This window comes from Trematomus bernacchii, unplaced genomic scaffold (assembly GCF_902827165.1).
Source record: "Trematomus bernacchii unplaced genomic scaffold, fTreBer1.1, whole genome shotgun sequence".
Classification (NCBI taxonomy): domain Eukaryota; kingdom Metazoa; phylum Chordata; class Actinopteri; order Perciformes; family Nototheniidae; genus Trematomus; species Trematomus bernacchii.
The window spans coordinates 726329-746595 of record NW_022987549.1 but is presented as its reverse complement, the minus strand read 5'-3'; the positions used below and the strand labels follow the sequence as shown (position 1 = coordinate 746595).

The 20267-nt window shown below is 46.1% G+C and overlaps 2 protein-coding genes across 2 annotated transcripts; both read right to left on the bottom strand.

Moving 5' to 3' along the window:
- Positions 1–1448: 1448 nt before the first annotated feature.
- On the bottom strand, positions 1449–4065 carry LOC117476988 (olfactory receptor 6N2-like; the record flags this gene model as incomplete). The annotated part of the gene is made up of 2 exons (XM_034123678.1): positions 3169–4065; positions 1449–1463 (listed from the first exon to the last, which is right to left on the bottom strand). Coding segments are annotated over exons 1-2 (912 nt in total), but the record flags the coding sequence as incomplete, so codon positions are not given.
- An 11710-nt stretch (positions 4066–15775) lies between these two features.
- LOC117476990 (olfactory receptor 142-like) lies at positions 15776–16543 on the bottom strand. Its single transcript, XM_034123680.1, has one exon. It carries the CDS (start codon positions 16541–16543, stop codon positions 15776–15778), a length of 768 nt encoding a protein of 255 aa, XP_033979571.1.
- Between the last annotated feature and the right edge of the window lie 3724 nt (positions 16544–20267).

Here is a 20267-nt window from a genome sequence, read left to right as displayed (position 1 = left end):
TTCTGACAATGTACTTAACCCCAAATAAAAGAACCCAATACAAATAGTTGTTAAATAATAGTGAAGTCACGTTGTAATAACAATAACTCATCTCTCTCGGTTTTTTTTGTTTTCTTTGTGTGCTTTGCCAAAAGCCACTGTGTCAAGTGTCCTAGTTGGGTTGCCGTAACGAACAGCAGCCGGCTCTCGATTTTTTAATCCTAATTTAATCGTTTATGTTCACCGAATTGACATGAAATCACTGACAAATATGAATATACTGTATTCAACTTCATTAAAATGTTATTAACGTGCCTAAACTCAGTAATTCACTAAAAATTACTGATCCCTCTCTCTCTCTCTCCTCTCTCTCTCTCTCTCTCTCTCTCTCTCTCTCTCTCTCTCTCTCTCTCTCTCTCTCTCTCTCTCTCTCTCTCTCTCTCTCTCTCTCTCTATCTATAACTATCTATCAATATATCTATCCATCTATCTCTCTCTCTCTCAATCTATCTCTCAATCTATACGGAACCGCAGTAGACAAAAGGCGTTGCTATAGCAACACGTCATGTTTATATGAAAAGGGGTGGGGTCAATATGACCCGCTGGGCGGAAATAGGTATAAATTGACAATTTTTAACAACATAGGGTGCTACATAACACACTTTCAGGAAAAGTCACGGACTGGAAGACTTTAATATTTTATTGAAAAAAGTTACACAGTTCTAGTGTTGTCCTTCAGCCTTCGATGTGTCACGGTCTTATAATTCCCACCTGCAACTGCGTTAACAGCGAAATATGGGGTTCTGTGAGGATTTTTTTTTAAATAATTATTTTTAGGTATAGAGTTTGCCTCTGTATTATGAAATGAGTGCATACAAAGTACTGATATAGTAAATTAAAAAATTATTATTTTTGTGTAGTTGTATATTGCAATAATAAGCATTGCCCTTCTCCTATTCAAACCAAAAGAGAAAATGCAGATATTACACTCTGAAAAGAAAGGGTAGACATATCTGTACTCTTAGTGCCAAGTAGCTAAGCTATTCATTTGCAGAAATGTAAAGTGATCTATCTAAGTTCTATTCATATTCTTGACGGGAAGAGTTAGTATACAATAGAGTTAGAGTTAGTATAGGCCTACTTTAAAAGCCTTCTCCAAATCAAACCAAGATATCTTGGGTATTCACTCAGAGGGGGGTCGGTGAACCGGGCAGAGTTTTTAAACATTTAAACATTTATAACTAGTTTAGGTTGTTTGAGAGGTACAGCTACCATTCTTTAATTAGATGTTTGATAAGTGCAGATCACATAGTAAAACACGTACACAGATACATTATTTTGTATTTTTATTAAATTCGACAATGTCAATTTCACTTTCCACTATGTCCACCGTTGTTTTTCACAACCAATGGCAGAACTTTATTGAGGCCTGTAATTAGTCAACTACAGGTCTCTTGGGTCAGTCTTTTTCTTCCAAAAAGCTTGTGACAAGATGTTATTGCTCTTGGGGCATTAAAAACAAGATTTAGTTTTTTATATAATATCTGCATTTTCTATTGTGAAAAACTAAGTCTTAGTTATTTAATATATAGCGCCATCTCCTGGTTAAACCCTGAAATTGGAGAATAGTGGGAGGGCCTAACATTCCTGAATACTGGTCTTTGGCAGGCAACTGGCTGGCAGTCGGCAGGAAGCTGTATGCTGGGGTCCAAAATAAGAGGCTCCATCTGTAGGAAAAACCACACACACAAATATCTGTATGTCTGCCTGAATCAGAAAAGAAGTCAAACCTCATCTTAGCTCCTCATTTCCTCTATTCTGGACCTTTGGCCTTAAGTGGTGTTCTGGCCGACACACCTGGGTGAACCTAGTGATAGACACAAAACTAGTGCCAACACTGAGTTATCTCTAACTCTCCACTACAGTAATATTCAGAAAAGTTTTCACCCCCTGTGTTATGTCTGTTTTTACTTCCTCTCTCCGTGTGTTTCTGCCTGTCTGATTACCTGATTCTGTTCACCTGTTGTCCTTGTGTTTTTCCTGCACTGCCCAGCTGCGTGTGTCCTTTTTATTAGTTCTGCATGTATTTTAGTTCTGGTTTTCTGTTGGTGTTATATATTGTTCATGGGAGAGTTCTGTTTCATCAGTTGTTGCCTTGCCCTGTGTATTAATTCCTGGTTAAACTAAAGTAAAGGAACTTTACTTAAAAGTGACTTTGTGTCCTGCTCTTTGTTAATCCCTGCTCCGATCTCCTGGTGAAACTGCTCATTATGTCTGCCCTCTCAAAAATGTGTTTTTTATTTTTCTAAATTATAGTTTCATAAGTATGTTTGTTTTGTTCCTTAATGCAGGGGAAACCAACTGTATACGTTGCAAATTCTTGATCTCTCATATTTCATCATCTATTTTTTAGCATTCTTTTGTGTGATCAAATCAAAGAATTCAAGTTTTCAAGATTTAAAATGTTTATTATCACTTTATTTTTCCATTATGAACATCATCAAAGAAACTACGACAGAGAAAAGAAATGAGTAAAGCCCTGCAGGAAAGGCACTCTTAAAGCTTCAAAATGACAGATATGTTCCCAAGCATAATATCATAACTACCCACACCACGTGAACTATATGTTTTTTTTATTTTAGTGTAAAGCAGCTCCAAGTGCTCATGGTGATCAACAAGTGCAATCACAGCTTTGAAACCACAAAACAAAGAAACACTCCAAAGTCACATACATGATATAATAATATAGGCTATACATATATATATATATATTTATGAATCTTTATCCTTTTAGCCATAACTGTAGAAGAGCAACTAGTGAAATCCCATTACTATTTATGGCTACAGACCAAATCAGCCTTAAAAAAAAATCAAAAAGATTTGAAAGTATCCATGTGTTCAGTTTAAAGAGTTGCTCTTCCGTGATTAATGAGTGAAGTGATTTAACTAAAACATAGTATATACTGGTATACACAGTAAGCAGAAGAATATATCAATTATAAGAGTATGATTGATAGTCAGAGTGATGTTAGATTCCCAGCACAGATTATTATCACAGTCGAGTTCATGATGAAAACAATCTTAATGTTATATTAACCTCGAAGATGAAATCTGAACTCATTACTCTTCACAGTAAATCAGTAATGAAAACAAGTAGCATTATTTGGATTTAATCCGACACTTCAACATCTTGAGTTGGTGAAATATCTTTTTCATTTTTAGTCCGTATATGATTGGGTTGAAAAGGGGGTTATAAGAAATTACTTGCAAAGTCAATATCAAACGTGTAGTTACAGGAATATTAAATCCTAGACGAACTATGATGACATCAAAAGTAAAAAAACAGGAAAAGCTGATTAAAACCAACAGGTGGGGTAAACAGGTCTGTGCAGCTTTTCTCCTGTATTCTCTACCATTTTGATATGATAGTATAAGTATCCTGGTGTATGTAAAAAGTATGAAGATAAGAGGCAGAAGTGACATATTTACCAACATGAACGCTCCATATACAGAGAGAGCGCTTGAGCTCACACACTGAAGATTGTAAATTGAATTGTTACAAAAAATCCCCCTTAAAGTGAAACTGCAGAGTTTGCTATTAGAATAAAGAATACATCCCACTGCAGTCTCACAAGTCGGCAGAAGCCAAGACAAAACCAGACAGACATTGACAGTTCTTTTTCTCATGATGGTTGAATAATGCAGAGGTTTACATATAGACACATATCTGTCATAGGCCATGGCTGCCAACAGTAAAAACTCTGAATAGGACAGAGTGATATAAATCACAGTTTGAAAGAGGCAAGCTTGATAAGATATGATCTGTTTCTCTGATAAAAAGTCAATCAGAAGCTTTGGGTAGATGTTAGTGCTATAAAGAACAGAGTTAATCAACAAAGCTGCAATGAACATGTACATAGGCTCATGGAGGCTTTTGTGAATAACAATGATGCACACAATAGTGGAATTACTGCAGATGATCAGAACATAAACTGTAAACATGATCACAAAATAAAGATATCTATATCTCTGCACTTCCACATGACCATCAAGAGTTATATATGTCACATTATATTCACCAGCCATTAATAGTTTGTATAAAACAAGGCAGATTATGTTAACAGTATACATGAAATAAGATATGAAAACATACAACCTGTTCGAAATGTTACATGTAAAGTAACCTGCACCTCAGAAAGTGAACAGCTCCGCTCTGTGGATTCTTCTTTATCAGATTCTTCACCCTCGACAGATCTCATTAAAACTTTTCACAAAGATCTGACCAACTTGTAAACAAATGAATGAAACTCTAGGGGCATGTGGACACCAACAGGGAGGGGGGGGGGGGGTTGTTTTTTGCAGACGGCAAAACAAATGCAGGTATGGAAGAATAAAAAGCAGTTATATCTCTCACAGGCTCCTCCCTCTACTGGACTCTATGGGTACTACCTTATCATGCAAGCATTCACCTACTGAGACTTCTATAGACGTAGCCGGCCCCGGGCCTACCTGAATACGAGCGCATCTCACCGTATAAAAGGAGGCGTCGCCTCCTGACCGTCATCCCTTTCTCTTCAGCGAGCGGGAGTGATACTGAGCAGAGACATATGAGAGAAAGAGATTAAAAACATTTGGAAATGGAACCACTCCTGGAGCACCGAAACTGCCCGACATGCCCTGGCCTGATTGCGGGGGCTGACCCGCACCGCCAGTGTTTCCAGTGCCTGGGGCCGAACCACGCAGAGGAGGGCCTAGGCCAGTCGCCGGCCTGTATTGCTTGCCGCACGATCCCGCAGCTAAACCGCCGGCATCGTGGCGAGCATTTCCGGAGGAAGCTCGGCCCGCAGGTGGAGGTGGAGGTGGAGGATCCGGACCTTGAGGTGGTCGACATGGACGATCTCAATGAGGTGCCATTAGAGTTTACCCTCCCGAGGGACCGGGTGGTCGCGTTCGCGGAGGGGGAGGACGACGAGGACGCCTCGTTATCCGACACCTTCAGTTCCGGCGGCCAGGAGGGTCCAGCACACAGGTCTGCGCGGCTGGACTTCCCGGCGGTGATGACCCTGGCGGCGGAGCATGTAGGCTTACAGCTCCCCCCACCGCTGCCACCGAGGCCTGTAAGCCGCCTTCGGCAGGGGCTTTACAGCCCGGTGCTTCCGGCGCAGCCGGCCTTCGTCTCGCCCCCGTTGCCAGATATCTGGCAGTGTGTGGAGGCAACGTGGCTGCGACCACTGAGGACGAAGGCCCCAGTAGCAGCCATGACGGGCATCATCAGGGTGCAGGGCCTCTCGGACACGGCGTGCCCCGGTGTGCCCCCCCTCGATGAAAGCCTGGCGGCCCATCTGCTTCCGCAGACAGCTGGCTGGGCGGAGGGGAAGAAACCTCTGCCCCCGCTGCCGCGGGACCGAGATACCCTGGAGTATTTAGATAAAATGTTCAGGCTTGGTGCACAGATTGTGGCTGCGGCCAATAATCTCAGCGTGTTGGGCGTCTCTTTGATTACTCCTCAAGCAGACGCCCCCGCCCGCCCGCCTCAGGACGAAGTGATTATCCGGACCGCTGCATAGGTCAGATGAACAATCTGATCCATGGAATGGCCGCCGCAGCGGGTGTCCTTGGCCACAGTGGCGTCGCGTCACGTGGGGCTAGGGGAGAGGCCCCGGCACGGAGGTCCCGTACCCACAGCGCCCTCCACCTCTTCGGCCCACCCCGTGGAACCGGCGTACCGGCACTCACGGGGGCGGGCTGCCCGACCTCGGCAGACTCCGCAGCAGCAGAGAACGGCCGGGTGGGGCGCTCCGTCATTGCGGAGCTGACTGGCGGGGGGAAGGAAGCGTCTCGACGGGGGGAGAAAGTCTCTCCACCCGGGACGCCAGGGCGAATCCCGCCTCCTCCCTATACAATGCAGGAAGTTCTATCAAAGCGCTATGCGGGTACAGGGGCATTATGGCCAGCGTATTACTGTCAGGGAACACACTGCGCCTAGAGTACAGACTCCGATTATTGCGCTTTACCTTAGTGGTAAAGGGGACATTATGGTGGAGCGCGCGCTCACACAAGAGCGCGCGGCGGTGCCTTCAGGGACCTCAGTAAATAATCGGCCCTTTCTGTGTCGACCCTCCATGGGCAAAACTTCCCTTCACGGGGGGTTTTGCGGCAGAACGGGTCACCAGAGAGTATCACAGCTTCACAGCTGAGGGCTTGTCCCCTAACACAATGTTATGGGGAATGGAAACTCAGCTGTGTGTTAACTGTGACAACCCTGTGGTTGTCCACCATGTGGTGCTGTTGTAACCTGGGTTTTCCCTTGTAAGTGTGACAACCCTGTGGTTGTCCACCATGTGGTGCTGTTGTAACCTGGGTTTTTCCTTGTAATTGTGACAACCCTGTGGTTGTCCACCATGTGGTGCTGTTGTAACCTGGGTTTTCCCTTGTAATCAGGAGTGATGGGACCCACCTGTGGAACCTGGTTCCAGTATTTAAGAGGGCTGCAGAACAGGCTCTCGCTCTCTCTCGGCTGCCCTGCTCGGTGCACCAGGCCAGCGCTCCTCTGTGTGTTGAATTGTTAGTTGTAAACCAGTGTGTTGGGATAAATAAATGATTGTTTTGGGCAACTCCTGTGTGGAACTGTTGTCCTTTTGTTACAAGCAGAGCCAACTTGTAACATAACAAAGCGGATCTGAAGTTACCTACTGTAACTCCAGCTTCTATGAGTATTGGCGTAGCCCTCTAAGGCTATCGCTATTGGGTAATCCCCCTGCGCACCCGCGCAGCACTGAAACACTTGTAGTCCACGCCCGCCCGCAAGGTGGGCCCCACCCTCGGGCTCCCTTCCGGTATAAATGGGAAGGAGGCCCGACAATCTGCTCCCACACAAAACAACTTTTCTTCAGCTATTCGTGGAGCCAGTGGGGCCCAGAACTTAGAGGGCTACGCCAATACTCATAGAAGCTGGAGTTACAGTAGGTAACTTCAGTTCTATTTCGTATATGGCTTCGCCCTCTAAGGCTATCGCTATTGGGTTAAGGGCGAAGCAAGATGTAGTCTGCGCCCCACTGGGTCCCCCCGGTACAAGAAGCACAGACACACCTGCTCAGATAATAACCCATGCCTATTGCGCCATGCGAATGGCGCATCACAGTCCCTGGAAAATAGCATAACATGAATATTTACCATGAGGGGACAAAGGCTGGGAATAATACATACCTGCCGCTGTGAGAAAGTAGAGACGAAGGTCACACTTTGCCCAGTGACATAAAGGAGGGGGAATAGCAGCTCTCTGCGTGCAGACAGGCAGGAGAGCGCACAGCTGGGTCCCCAACATCACTCACTCTGACAAGACATTCCGTACGAAATGTGTCAGGGGAAAAAGGGGGACGTCCCTCTCATAAAAGGGAAATACAGGCCACTCTCCGTGTGCCGAGGCAGGAGAGAGGCGCACAGCTGGATCCCTGACGTCACTCACTCTGACAGGACACTCAGCACAGGGTGTGTCAGAGAGGAATGGGAGACATCCCTCAAATAAAATTGAATAAATGAACAGGGAGAAGACCAAGATGCCGCAGTGAAAATGTCTTCCACTGACATTCCTCCGTGCAAAGCCGTGGAGGAGGAACATTCCTCTGGTGGAGTGCGCATTGATGTTCTCCGGGGGATCCACCCCAGCGGAGACATATGTGACACAGCTTCACACAGCCAGTGTGACAGCCGTTGTGCAGATAGAGACTGCCCTATCGAGCGCTCTCTATAATGCACAAACAGGCGCTGAGAACGGCGCAAGGCAGCCGTGCGCGCCACATAGCAGGACAGCTGAGATGAGACGTGGCTTCTTCCTCCGACCTGTGAGGAGGGGGAAAGAAGCCAGCCAGGGTGATCACTCTTGACCTAAAAGAGTTTGTGATGACCTTAGCCTTAGGCATGAAGCCGGGTTAGCATAAACGGCTGTCCTCCCTGGCGATTGAGGTAGGCTGCCGTGGCCTGTTGGCTGGGCGAATCAACACATGTTTGATTGTACAGCAACGGGGCGAAGTGCTGGAATACTTCCCAACCCGGAGAACAGCTCCAGCACATTTACCTCTGACGCACGGGGTCGGTGCGTGGGCGAATGAACCACCTCTGGAGACCCCTCCTGTGGGGGAGACCCCGGGGAATCCCCACGTGATCAGCTGACGTCATGCTGAGCAGCTGTATCACGGAGAGGGCTGTCACCACGCTGTGGGATGTGACACGCTGGATAGGGAGCTGTCAGTTCCTCCACTCGCTGCAGCGAGAGCCGCACTCTGCTGGCTGAGTTTTATTCCACTCGCAGATAAATGAATGTCTGGGGGGGAAGAGGACAGCTCTTCTTCAAATCCATTATGGAAACCAAGCTTTGACAGATGCGATACGAGATGTAACGTCTGTAAAGCGACTTCCTCCCTGGAGCGAGCCAGCAATATCAGGTCGTCCAGATAAAACCACACTCTCTCATCCATCCTCTGTGTAGTGGCTCCAGCCTTCTATACACTTTGAAAAAATGCAAGGAGCCAGGGAACATCCGAACGGCAGACGATTGTCTGGTCTGATATTTCCCTGAAAAGAGAAACGCAGGAATTTCCTGAGTTTCGGGATGATGATAGGCTACATGGAAGTATATGTGCTTCCGGTTTATGGAAGTGAACCAGTCGTCCTGGTGAACACATTCCAGCACCTGTTTGATCGTCAGCATGGGAATACTGACAGATCAAGGATGGGTCTCACTCCCCCGTTGGAGAGGCTTCTCTGTGATATGCTGTAATGGTCGTCATGACCGTGCTCTGTAGGAGGCATATCTGGGACAGAGGAATGCCGCGAGCTATGCAGTTTATAAACCAATAGGTTAAAACAGCAGTCTTCTGCAGCGAATGACCCACCTCTGGAGTCTCCTCCTGTGGGGGAGACCCATGGGGATCACCGCGTGACCAGCTGACGCCAATGCCGAGCAGCTGCGTCACGGAGAGGGCTGTGCGGGTTTAGACACGCCGGAGGAGATCTCGCTGCAGTTCCTCCACTCGCTGCCGCAAGAGCCGCGCTCTGCTGGCTGAGTTTAATTCCACTCCCAGATAAATGAATGTCTGAGAGGGGAGAGGGCAGCTCTTCTCCAAATTCATTATGAAACCCAGGCTTTGACAGATGCGATACGAGATGTAACGTCTGTAAAGCGACTTCCTCATGCTGGAGCGAGCCAGCAAATAGCAGGTCGTCCAGAGAAAAAAACCCATTCTCATCCCTCCTCTGTGTAGTGGCTCCAGCCTTCTCTACACAAAATGCGAGGAGCCAGGGAACATCCAAACTGCAGACGATTGTCTGGTCTGATATTCCCTGAAAAGAGAAACGCAGGAATTTCCTGTGTTTCGGGATGATGGGTATGGAAGTATGCATCCTCCTTCAGGTGGAAGTGAACCAGTCGTCCTGGTGAACACATTCCAGCACCTGTTTGATCGTCAGCATGTGGAATACTGACAGATCGAGGATGGTCTCATTCCCCCAGTCTTTTTCCACTCCCCGTAAGACTGTTCCTGGGATGACAGGAGTGTTTCCTGTGTCCCATTGAACTGTGGGGGGGGGGGGGGGGGGGAGAGGCGAACTGCAGGGTGTACCCTCTGCTGATCAGCCTGCTCATCCATCTGTCCATCAGACACACACGCTACCACTCTGAGAAACACTCTGAGAGCGGGCGCACATGCTCGAGATGTGTTGTGGTCGTCATGGCGACGAGTCACGTCAGAGCCCTCGCCGCCGCAGCCCGTGAGGCAACCCAAGGTGGGCCTGGAGCAAAAGGGCTGTGAGGGAGCCTCCACACGCTGCGTTTCACTCCGGCTCTCATCATGAGGCGTGTACACGCTCAGGGGATGAGTGGAGGTGTGTGCCATGACGTCCACATGAGGCGTCATAACTGCGCTCATGGGCTTATTATGTGTGGAGGAGACGTATCTCGGACAGAGGAATGCCGCGAGCTCTGCGGTTTATTAACCGATAGGTTAAAACCAGCAGGCTTCTGCAGCGAGCCCTGCTGTCTACTAATCAACAGATTGGTGGCAGCTGGCTTAATTAGCGAACTCTGCAGTTTATTAACCGATAGATTAAAAACTGCAGGCTCTTACACAGAGTGAGGGGTGAGAAAACACTTGATACTGATGACTCAGACAAAAAGTTGGAAAATGAACTCTCCTTTTATTTTCCACACAACCCCAACACGTCAAAAACGTCTCTGCTTCCTCGGAGGCTCTGGTGGAGCAGACCAAGAGCGGGAGTGCCTCACTCCCCGTTGACCCACCGCTGGAAGACCCCTTTGTCTCTGGGGTGGCGGGGGAGCGGAGACGTGGGACAGAGCCCCTGCAGCCGCTGAAGGACCCTGACGCCGCGGCTGTGGGCGTCTCTCCGCCTGCCGCTGTGGCCGGGTCGGACGCTGCAGCTGCTGCGGGAGTTGATGCCGCTGTGGCCGCCCAGCAGGCTGGAGCCAGCTGACGTGCTGGCGGATGTCGTCCGCCTGTTCTGCAGCCGACTTCATGGACTCCACCATGGCGTGGAACTGGGGTCCGAACAGCCCGTCCGGGCTGATTGGAGCGTCCAGAAGCACCTTCATGGCCGTCTCCGTAAGTGACGCCTGCTGCAGCCAGAGGTGGCGCTGAATCTGCGTCACCCACGCGGCGATCCTCGCCTGGGAGACAGCGACGGACGCGCACAGTGTGAGCGCCGTGCTGGCCGCCTTGCCGATCTCCTCCGCTTCATCAGCGGCCAAGGTGGTGGACCGCTCCACCAGCGTCACCACCGAGTTTGAGAGCAGCGCGATGTTGTTCGCCGCCGCCGACGCCTGATAGGCACACAGGTGCACCCGGTCGGCCTGGTGGGCGACATACTGGTCCCTGGGGGAGGCCAACGTAGGGCGCCGTCCGGCGATCACGTTGGCCTGTCTCACCCCAAAAAACGCCGTCAGGCTCGGCTCCAAAGAAGGGGTGGCTGGGAAACCAGCATCTGTGAACCCCTCCACCTTGGTTAGGGGAACAAATGTGGCCACCGGAGCCTTCAGGGTCCTCGGGTTCGCCGCCGCCCCCTCCTGGTACCTCCTGATGGCGGGGAAGCGTGGCCAGATCGGGTCACTCCTGACCGTCTGCACCCGCGAAAAAACTCCGGCCATATCGTCCGGAGCACACCTCTCCTGAGCTGGGGGAACGGGGAGACCTCTGCAGGCGGCCGCCTTGCATATGATCTCCGGTAGTTCCCCCAGGATGCCACCTATCACCGGCAGCGCCGTGGTGACGGCGAAGGGGACCGCGTGCTCGTCCGCCAAGCCGGCACCCTGCTCCGACTCTGTCTCCCCCGTCCGGGGGAGAGGAGGGAGGGGAGAACCGTACGGTGAACCGTGGAGGGAGGCGGGGTAGGAGTCGTCCGACACCTGCCCGGCACTCAGCTCCAGGGACATGAGGCCGCCGTCCACGGGCTCGAAAGCCTGGACGGGCCAATCGTCCTCCTCGGCCGCAGCAGCGAGAGCGTCCGCTCTTCGCTTCCTGTCGTCCGAGGGGAGACGGGCACAGTGTGTGCATGCGACCTGCTGGCTGAGAGCCGCGTATGCGGGCTCTGGCCCCAGGCAGGATTCGCACATCGTGTGCTGGTCGTAACTCATAATGTATCCAGAGCCACATGAGGGACAATCTCTCACACAATTGCTGCTCATGATTGCTCTGTTAATGAAAGTGTCTCTTGTGCTTCAGTAACGGGGTGCTGAAGAAAAAGAGGGAGCAGATTGTCGGGCCTCCTTCCTATTTATACCGGAAGGGAGCCCAAGGGTGGGGCCCACCTTGCGGGCGGGCGTGGACTACAAGTTTTTCAGTGCTGCGCGGGTGCGCAGGGGGATTACCCAATAGCGATAGCCTTAGAGGGCGAAGCCATATACGAAATAGAAGGAAAGGACACTAAAACGTCCTGTCCATCACTCCAGTTTTGCAGCATCCTACCTCCATTCAAAGGCATGCGAGAGGTAAATCTGTCCTCCCAGGAGGAGATGGGTTTCCTCTCAGCAGTGATTCAGGCTCTGATGCAGAAGCAGGCTGTGTCTGTTGTGCACCCTCAGCCCAGAGAAAAGGGTCTTTCTTCCATGTACTTCCTGGTTCTCAAGAAGACAGGGGAATTCAGACCCATTCTAGATCTCCGCGGCCTGAATCGCCACATTGCCTGCAGAAAATTCTGCATGTTAACTATAAAACAGTTAATGGGGCTGGTGCAACCGGGCGATTGGTTCACCACCATCAACCTGAAAGACGCATACTTTCATGTGGAAATTGCTCCGGAGCACAGAAAGTACCTGCGTTTTGCCTTCTAGGGGATATCCTACAAGTACAACAGATTACCGTTCGGCTACTCCCTATCCCCACGCACGTTCAGCAAATGTGTGGCCACTGCGCTCCAACCGCTGCACGTCCACGGCATGAGAGTTTTATTTGACCTAGACGACCTCATAGTCATGGCCAGGTCCAGGGAACAGGCAATGCTTTGCACAGCGCAATTGACCATACACCTAACCAAGTTGGGCTTTGCGATCAATTGGAAAAAGAGCACCCCCATACCTCACCAACAGGTGTTGTATTTGGGAGTGGTGCTCAATGCAGGCGCGCTGTGCACCACCCTGTCAGAAAGCAGACGTGCGTCCCTGCTCCGGGCGGTTCACAGGCTGCGACAGGGGGCGACAGTGACAGCTTTAACTGTCATGCAGACTCTGGGTCTCATGACGGCTGCTCACTTTTTGGTTCCGCTCGGGTTACTGCATATGCGCCGCCTGCAGAGGTGGTTCTCCAGCCTGCGTTTGGATCCTAAGAGGCACAAACGACGTCTGGTGTTTATAGTTATTGATATATATATATATAATTTTATTATACAGAGTTGATACCTGTTAAGTTGTGCCTTCATAGTGGGGAGGGGCTAACCCACGTGTTTTAGGTGACGTCACACATCAGAGGGTAATGTGCGTCAGTAGTTGCAGGAAAGTTATGCCGTCTTAAGTTTCGTATTGTGTGCTTAAATGAATGTGAGTGTTTGTCCACAGTGCTGCCTGTTATGTTGTTCTTGTAGTGCCGAGAGAAGGGAGTCGGAGGCGGTGCAATGAAGGTAAAAAGTGGTGCTTTAATGAGCAGCAGAAAACCACATGTTGTCGGGTCGCAGCCCGGGAAGAGAAGAGAAAGCGAAAGGAAGGAGGACACAGTATATACCCCGGAGGTACAGTAAGCATTAGTGTCCGTGCGGAACAATACCCCCAACCTGTAGTTCCTTGATTGAATTATGTAACCCAGTGTATTAATAAGTGATCACTACATTCTACACTTTATTATTATTGTGATAACTTCTGTGCCGATGTGGCTTAATGCAGTCTCCGTGCTCATGTGATCTGTGCATGCTGCGTGCATATTTATTATGGGTGCTCATTAAGTCACTCGTCAAGTGAGTCGGCACTCCTGTCTCAAAGTTAGGGGTATATACACCGTGTTGAGTGGCACAGACCTATTATTAAAGGTAGGGTAGGTAAGTTTGAGAAACCGGCTCGAGATACACTTTTTGTTATATTACATAGCAATGAATATCTTAAGTGCTTTGACAAAAAATCCATTAAAAAATGTCATCTGTGGAAGCCGTAATACTGTAAAAAGTACGACCAATCATTTTAGCCGGCCCGGCTAAAATAACTGGATGGCCTACCTGCCTGTCAGCCTTCCATCTGTGCACAAACTTATCTCGTGCCCTCATTGGTCATGTGCGCGTTCGTGTGTGTTGGAGGAGGGGCTCTGTAAGGAAGTGGCAGATTTTCTCCGGTTGTGTATTTTCAAATTCTAGCGATCTCGAGCCGGTTTCTCAAACTTACCTACCCCACCTTTAATGTAATAGGATGTAGTTTATGTGGATAAATGTTTATGTGGCGTTAAAGGTGAGATATTATGTGTTTACAGTTCATTTATTGCTCCGAGCCGCTTCCCGCCAACCGGAAGTGGAACGTTATTCATTAGCGGTAGCTTAACTTTGAATCTCTGCGTGTCCCTGGTAAAGAGTGTTTGACATTATATGTTAATGTGTTTATGATTATAAGAGAAGGGAGACATGTTGTATTATGTCTAGATTATTATTTCTATAGGGTTTGGCAATATTATGTACATTATGTATGTATGCATATGTTATCTTATATTGATTGTATTTTGTTTATTTCCCTTATAGGAAAAACCACACACACAAATATCTGTATGTCTGCCTGAATCAGAAAAGAAGTCAAACCTCATCTTAGCTCCTCATTTCCTCTATTCTGGACCTTTGGCCTTAAGTGGTGTTCTGGCCGACACACCTGGGTGAACCTAGTGATAGACACAAAACTAGTGCCAACACTGAGTTATCTCTAACTCTCCACTACAGTAATATTCAGAAAAGTTTTCACCCCCTGTGTTATGTCTGTTTTTACTTCCTCTCTCCGTGTGTTTCTGCCTGTCTGATTACCTGATTCTGTTCACCTGTTGTCCTTGTGTTTTTCCTGCACTGCCCAGCTGCGTGTGTCCTTTTTATTAGTTCTGCATGTATTTTAGTTCTGGTTTTCTGTTGGTGTTATATATTGTTCATGGGAGAGTTCTGTTTCATCAGTTGTTGCCTTGCCCTGTGTATTAATTCCTGGTTAAACTAAAGTAAAGGAACTTTACTTAAAAGTGACTTTGTGTCCTGCTCTTTGTTAATCCCTGCTCCGATCTCCTGGTGAAACTGCTCATTATGTCTGCCCTCTCAAAAATGTGTTTTTTTATTTTTCTAAATTATAGTTTCATAAGTATGTTTGTTTTGTTCCTTAATGCAGGGGAAACCAACTGTATACGTTGCAAATTCTTGATCTCTCATATTTCATCATCTATTTTTTAGCATTCTTTTGTGTGATCAAATCAAAGAATTCAAGTTTTCAAGATTTAAAATGTTTATTATCACTTTATTTTTCCATTATGAACATCATCAAAGAAACTACGACAGAGAAAAGAAATGAGTAAAGCCCTGCAGGAAAGGCACTCTTAAAGCTTCAAAATGACAGATATGTTCCCAAGCATAATATCATAACTACCCACACCACGTGAACTATATGTTTTTTTTATTTTAGTGTAAAGCAGCTCCAAGTGCTCATGGTGATCAACAAGTGCAATCACAGCTTTGAAACCACAAAACAAAGAAACACTCCAAAGTCACATACATGATATAATAATATAGGCTATACATATATATATATATATGAATCTTTATCCTTTTAGCCATAACTGTAGAAGAGCAACTAGTGAAATCCCATTACTATTTATGGCTACAGACCAAATCAGCCTTAAAGAAAAAATCAAAAAGATTTGAAAGTATCCATGTGTTCAGTTTAAAGAGTTGCTCTTCCGTGATTAATGAGTGAAGTGATTTAACTAAAACATAGTATATACTGGTATACACAGTAAGCAGAAGAATATATCAATTATAAGAGTATGATTGATAGTCAGAGTGATGTTAGATTCCCAGCACAGATTATTATCACAGTCGAGTTCATGATGAAAACAATCTTAATGTTATATTAACCTCGAAGATGAAATCTGAACTCATTACTCTTCACAGTAAATCAGTAATGAAAACAAGTAGCATTATTTGGATTTAATCCGACACTTCAACATCTTGAGTTGGTGAAATATCTTTTTCATTTTTAGTCCGTATATGATTGGGTTGAAAAGGGGGTTATAAGAAATTACTTGCAAAGTCAATATCAAACGTGTAGTTACAGGAATATTAAATCCTAGACGAACTATGATGACATCAAAGTAAAAAAACAGGAAAAGCTGATTAAAACCAACAGGTGGGGTAAACAGGTCTGTGCAGCTTTTCTCCTGTATTCTCTACCCTTTTGATATGATAGTATAAGTATCCTGGTGTATGTAAAAAGTATGAAGATAAGAGGCAGAAGTGACATATTTACCAACATGAACGCTCCATATACAGAGAGAGCGCTTGAGCTCACACACTGAAGATTGTAAATTGAATTGTTACAAAAAATCCCCCTAAAAGTAAAACTGCAGAGTTTGCTATTAGCAAAAAAAACTATTCCCACTGCAGTCTCACAAGTCGGCAGAAGCCAAGACAAAACCAGACAGACATTGACAGTTCTTTTTCTCATGATGGTTGAATAATGCAGAGGTTTACATATAGACACATATCTGTCATAGGCCATGGCTGCCAACAGTAAAAACTCTGAATAGGACAGAGTGATATAAATCACAGTTTGAAAGAGACAAGCTTGATAAGATATGATCTGTTTCTCGGATAAAAAGTCAATCAGAAGCTTTGGGTAGATGTTAGTGCTATAAAGAACAGAGTTAATCAACAAAGCTGCAATGAACATGTACATAGGCTCATGGAGGCTTTTGTGAATAACAATGATGCACACAATAGTGGAATTACTGCAGATGATCAGAACATAAACTGTAAACATGATCACAAAATACAGATATCTATATCTCTGCACTTCCACATGACCATCAAGAGTTATATATGTCACATTATATTCACCAGCCATTAATAGTTTGGGGGGGGGGGGGGGGGGGGGGGGGTTGTTTTTTGCAGGCGTCAAAACAAATGCAGGTATGGAAGAATAAAATGCTAAAAGCAGTTATATCTCTCACAGGCTCCTCCCTCTACTGGACTCTATGGGTACTACCTTATCATGCAAGCATTCACCTACTGAGACTTCTATAGACGTAGCCGGCCCCGGGCCTACCTGAATACGAGCGCATCTCACCGTATAAAAGGAGGCGTCGCCTCCTGACCGTCATCCCTTTCTCTTCAGCGAGCGGAAGTGATACTGAGCAGAGACGTATGAGAGAAAGAGATTAAAAACATTTAGAAATGGAACCACTCCTGGAGCACCGAAACTGCCCGACATGCCCTGGCCTGATTGCGGGGGCTGACCCGCACCGCCAGTGTTTCCAGTGCCTGGGGCCGAACCACGCAGAGGAGGGCCTAGGCCAGTCGCCGGCCTGTATTGCTTGCCGCACGATCCCGCAGCTAAACCGCCGGCATCGTGGCGAGCATTTTAGATTTGTCAATTAGAGTTAAAGGGTTAAATAACATTTTCAACTGCTGTTCATAGTTACTGGATACATAATGAACCTCATCATTATCTCGATTTTCTACTTCCATTTTTATTTAACAGTGAAACGTCTTATTTTAGTACAGTCTAGTCAAATGAGTTAATACTATTACTATATATGAAAGCAAAAATAAAACACAGTTTCATTTGTTATGGTTGCTTAATTGAAAAACACACCATTCGCCACATTTTCAGAAAGACATATTACATTTGACCAAGTTAATGTCGTAGTGCATACAAGGTAATAGACTTAACGATTTGCACTGCTGCTTCTCTCCGCGTTTCATTTACAGTGATCGGTTTATCGTTCAATTCACATTGCCCAAGTAGATGTTTAGGGGTCTCTTGGAAGTAAATGAATGCATTTTTTATATCAGATAAGTGCATTAACATCACTTGCAAATTCTCTATCCTTTCACCCGCAACGATTATAATCTGCTTCGCTTCTCCTTCGGTTTCACCATTATTAGCTCTGAATGTAATCCTTTCTGGGGCTTCTTGTGCTTCTTGTGGTCTGTTGAATACCTGGCATAGGATTTGTTTAGCTGTAAGGACGGGTACCATATAATTGTCTTCAAAAGCTTTGTCTGTCATCACCCGTTTTGGCATATCCTTCGCTGTAATGACAACCGATACTAGAATAGAGATCCTCCAACAGTCTTTTAATACATGTTCTGGCACTGTCGCCAATTTGGGCAATTCCATAGTATCGTGCTTTTTCTCTCATTATATTGAAGCAAAGCTCTGCCATTGCTTTTGGTATTTGTTCAACACATTCGCAGCAGTCGGTTAGCGGTAGATGATCTATAAGATTATTATGATCCGGTAATGGCTCTACAACACTATCAGCATCCTCTATAGTTAGTTGAAATGTCTTCACTTTGTTCCTTTTTCTTTTCACCTTCCTTCTTTTTGTCTTTTTCCGTCCTATTGTCCCTTTTCTTTTCATTCGCATTCTGCATTTGCTTTTCATTTTTCTTCTCCTTTTCATTTTGCTTTTTCTTTTTCTTCGGTTTTCTTTACTTTTGCTTTTCTTTTCTGCTAATTGTCGTTTGCGATCTTGGCGAGTTGTATGAGATATATTGTTTATATAAAGGTTATCTATAATACCATCTTTTAAAGAAAGATATTCTTCATATGTCATTTTATCATTGTCCTCTTTTGTCCTAAAGACCTTACATGGATATGATATAGAGGAAAGCTCTTCTTCGGGAACATCCTCTCCCTTACTTTGTAACATCCAGTCATTAAGCCCATATCCGTTATCCTGGTGATAATAAGGGTAGGCTACAGCAGACTTGGTTTTTCTCAGATCCATGGCTAGTTTTCAACGGTCGTCTTAGTGGGGTCCTTAGTTTTGGATGATTTGCTGATTGGGGTGGGACTTATTGCGTTGAGTGGGGGGGGGGGGGGGGGAGTCATCTGTAGAAATGAGAGTTTCTTTCACCCGTATAATGTCCCTCGCTGTTTGACTCTTTTAAAAAAGTTATTTTTCATCTATCATTTTCAACCAAGCAGCAAGAGGTCAAATTTAAGAATAAGTAATAGTTTGTCACGATTTTACGGGGAAAAAGTCAGAGCACAATGTCACATCTTAAAGACAGCTTGAACTGGATAGATGGTTAGTCTTTTTTCAAACATACCATACGTTCTGCATGTTAGTATATTTGGCCAATCGGGTTAGGCCCTACTGCCCCACTCCCTCAATAGGGAAGTCACGCTTTGGGAAGAGGTGTTTAATTTCACAGATCTGACTTGATTGTTGTTGTGATGGCTGAAGGAAGAGGGACGGGGGAGGAAAATTCAGAGGGTGAAGAAGCAGAAAGATAACTTGTTTGTAAAACGGACAGCATGTCAGTTTCAGGAAAGATGTGGGGGAAGACAGTCTCACACATCCAGACTCCATTTTTCATGAAGAGCCTCAGACGGAGGGTCTGAACCCGGCACAGATACTGCATCCGTTTCTTGACTGGCGCTCCCGACGGATGGCGGTAAGTTGTCACAGGCGTCTTGCTGATTAAACCCATATCGATGCGTCTCTTTGCCATTTTCGTTTTTGAAAGTTTAGGTGACTTGGTGAGTGGAAATGACTGGCTTTTTATCTAGTTTGCACGGATTTCTTTTTTACCTAACTCCACCCCCGCCTCTATCTTCTGACATCACAGCAAAAGGAAGGGGGGTGACAGAAGAGGTGAGAGGGGGACGGGGTGGGAGGAGGACGGGGTGCGAGACAGTCTCACACAACTTCAAAGAGACTGTCTTAATACTAGTTACAAACACTGATCAAAGGACATACATCAAAGGCTAATTAGATTAGACAACAAAGGATCTACTACAAGGGGGAATATCACACCTACATGTCACAACACCTCACCCCTCACATCAAAGGATAGACATCAAAGGGTAATTAGATTAGACAACAAAGGGGCAGACATCAAAGGCTAATTAGATTAGACAACAAAGGATCTACTACAAGGGGGAATATCACACCTACATGTCACAACACCTCACCCCTCACATCAAAGGATAGACAACAAAGGATCTACTACAAGGGGGAATATCACACCTACATGTCACAACACCTCACCCCTCACATCAAAGGATAGACATCAAAGGACTAATTAGATTAGACAACAAAGGGGCAGACATCAAAGGCTAATTAGATTAGACAACAAAGGATCTACTACAAGGGGGAATATCACACCTACATGTTACAACACCTCACCCCTCACATCAAAGGATATCACACCTATCTGTGATATCACACCTACACGCGATAACACCTCGAACAAAGGGGCTCATTAGCTAATCAAAGGGGCTCAGTCGTGGGGGATGTGACCTGTCACTTTTTATGCATACTAATGTGATGGAAGGGGGATCAGTATTACTACTCATGTTGTACACTACAGGAGATGAGGGAATGCTCTGGTTTTTGGACAAAATTAACATGGGATCACTCCCGTCACCGGACGTACTTCGTCTCACTGGAATATTAACGGCCATAGTGAATATAAAATCGTCCCCATGTATCCAGCCAATGGCGGGAGAGTTTTGAAAGAGACAAAACACTGTTCCATACATTTAAAAACACTTAAACAATTAAACAATGTTTACCCCAGGATTCAGGCACCTTCCCTGGCTTGTAAAGTGC